Source organism: Lactuca serriola, chromosome 7, assembly GCF_051521515.1.
Source record: "Lactuca serriola cultivar US96UC23 chromosome 7, Lser_US96UC23_V15, whole genome shotgun sequence".
NCBI classification, from domain to species: Eukaryota; Viridiplantae; Streptophyta; class Magnoliopsida; order Asterales; family Asteraceae; genus Lactuca; species Lactuca serriola.
The window spans coordinates 30,718,871-30,721,836 of record NC_136414.1 but is presented as its reverse complement, the minus strand read 5'-3'; the positions used below and the strand labels follow the sequence as shown (position 1 = coordinate 30,721,836).

General features: G+C 43.3%; 1 protein-coding gene across 1 annotated transcript; it reads right to left on the bottom strand.

The window, feature by feature from the left end:
• Positions 1–1,172: 1,172 nt before the first annotated feature.
• On the bottom strand, positions 1,173–1,835 carry LOC145063839 (uncharacterized). Its single transcript, XM_079011415.1, has one exon. It carries the CDS (start codon positions 1,833–1,835, stop codon positions 1,173–1,175), a length of 663 nt encoding a protein of 220 aa, XP_078867541.1.
• Between the last annotated feature and the right edge of the window lie 1,131 nt (positions 1,836–2,966).

Here is a 2,966-nt window from a genome sequence, read left to right as displayed (position 1 = left end):
CCATCCTCTTTGACTTCAAGGTTCTTCTCCATCCCGTGCAATGATTCACTTGTAGTGTTCTCGGGTTTCAATGCATCCAACTGAGCTTCTTTGATCTGCGAGATTAGGTGGGATTTAATAGTTATCAAGAGGGTTTTCACGCGATGACTTGAATATTCCTTTCGGCTTAGGGCATCAGCCACCACGTTATCTTTTCCCGGATGATACTTGATTTCACACTCATAATCGTTTAACAGTTCAACCCATCTCTGTTGTCTCATATTTAATTCTTTCTGGTTCAGGATGTGCTGGAGGCTTTTGTGGTCAGTGAAGATGGTGCACTTCGTACCATAAAGGTAGTGCCTCCAAATCTTTAATGCGAAGACCACTGCTCCCAATTCGAGATCATGAGTGTTATAGTTCATTTCATACGTTTTCAGTTGTCTGGATGCATAGGCTATCACTTTTCCTCGTTGCATAAGTACACATCCCAAACCTTGATTTAAAGCGTCACAGTAGACTATAAAGTCTTCGGTTCCTTCTGGTAAGGATAGCACAGGGGCACTATAGAGGGATTTCTTCAGGATTTGGAAGGCATCTTCTTGCTTCTCTGTCCATTCAAATGGTACGCCTTTTTGTGTAAGCGTGGTAAGAGGCTTGGCTTTCCTGGAGAAGTTCTGGATGAATCTTCTGTAATAGCCTGCGAGACCCATAAATTGACGAATTTCTGTGGGTGTCGTTGGGACTGCCCAGCCTTCAATGGCTTTAACCTTGGAAGGGTCCACACGTATCCTTTCTTGGCTGACAGCATGACCTAAAAAGTTTACGCTACGGAGCCAGAACTCACAGTTAGAGACCTTAGCGTACAACTATTCTGCTCGTAGGGTTTCCAAGATTTGTTGGAGATGTCGGCTATGTTCCTCTCTTCGAGAATAGACTAGGATATCGTCGATGAAAACGATCACAAAGTTGTCAAGGAAAGGACGACAGACCCGATTCACCAGGTCCATAAACATGGCGGGAGCATTCGTCAGACTGAAGGGCATTACAATGAATTCATAATGTCCATAGCAAGTTCGGAAAGTGGTTTTTGAAATATCCTCTTCTCGGACTTTGAGTTGATGATAGCCGGATCGCAGATCTATCTTAGAGAAGTAATTTGCTCCTTGAAGTTGGTCGAATAGATCGTCTATTCATGGAAGTGGGTAGCGATTCTTGATAGTGAACTTATTCAGCACTCTATAGTCGAGGCACATTCTGAATGACCCGTCTTTCTTTTTAACAAAGAGAACCGAAGCTCCCCATGGCGAGAAGTTAGGTCTGATAAATTCTTTGTTCGAGAGTATGCTGAGTTGGCTTGACAATTCCTGCATTTCCGCAGGAGCCAACCTATAGGGAGACTTGGCGATTGGAGTAACTCCTGGCACAAGGTCAATCCGAAATTCGACCTGCCTATCGGGAGGTATTCCCGGAAGATCCTCGGGAAATACGTCCGGAAAGTCACACGCCACTGGGATATCTAGAAAGTTTATTTCTTCCTTAGCCTTATCTACGATGTGAGCAAGGAATGCACAGTTCTTCTTATGCAACCACTTATGTGCCTTAATGCAGGAGATAAGACGAAGGTTGACGCCATGTTTATCTCCATAGATGATTAGGGTTTCGTGGTTGGGAAGATGAAGGCGAACAGCCTTCTCGGGGCACATAATATCAGCATGATGGGGGCTCAACCAATCCATGCCGATGATCACATCGAAACTCCCAGGAATCAACTTTATTTGGAAAATGCGGTGATTTAATGTTAACATGTATCCTACATAGATATCCCTAGTTGTTTCTGTTTTCCCATTTGTCATTTCCACCGTAAAGGCTTCATTGAGCTTCTGGGTGGTTGTTTTAGCAAATGTTTGAATTTATTACTCATAAAACTCCGCTCTTCCTCACTATCAAACAGGATGCATGCATATATGTTGTTAAGGAGAAACGTACCGGTTACAACCACGGGATCTTGAACTGCTTTGCCTTAACCCAGGTTCGAAACCCTTCCTGATCCTCCCATTACTTGGTTATTAGCATTAGGGAGGTTGCATCTGAGATGACAAATTCTCCCACACACATAGCAGGTGTGACTGGCCCCAACATTTTTGTTGAGGTTGTTGTTGTTGCGGTTGTTTGGCTGTCGGTTTTGCTGAAGCTGGGTTCTATAGTATTTTGCAATATGACTCTTCTAATTGCATTTTGTGCGAAACTTCTCCATGCATTCTCCATGATGATGTGAATTGCATTTGTGACACTTGGGGAGGCATCCAGCGTATGATCTTGCTGGTATCGATGTAGTGGGTGTCATGGTCGTATGGACAGCAACAACACGTCGTTTCTTCGAGGACACTCGAGTTGGCTGTCCCTTTCTCTTATTCCCTGATTCTCGCTTCCTGCTCTTAACTTTGGGGTTGGGAGAGCCTTGATAAGCTGCCACTTGTTGGTTTCCGTGGTCGTTATTTCGATTGGTGTTGTTGACGCTATTTCCACCTCTGTTGGTGTTGTTTGCGTTGAGTTGTGCCATAGCAGCGGTTACGGTAGTGGTGACAGCAACTTGGAATGTAGAAAAGTCCATCTGCAAGAGTGGTGCTTCACAGGTGTGCTTGTTATTTATGTGGGATGACATCTTTTGCTGCATGATGATAAGCAGGATCGTAAGTAACGACGGTCATTTCCGGTGGTACTCTATAACTTTCGCGTTTTGTCGTATGGTTCACAATGTTTCGATCTATATCCCTATGGGATGTTTATGATAGTAGGTAATTCGTAAATTTGTCATGAATATTAAGTCTTATTCATAGAGTTCATAGGTTATTTTGGTTTCAAGGTTCTTGAGTATCTAACGGTTTCGATGGTTTATTTGTGCACATAAGTGCAACCCCATATTAAAACACATAGCATTTCTACTAGAAATAGTCATTTTTAATACCGGAAAATTTGCCTGAAGG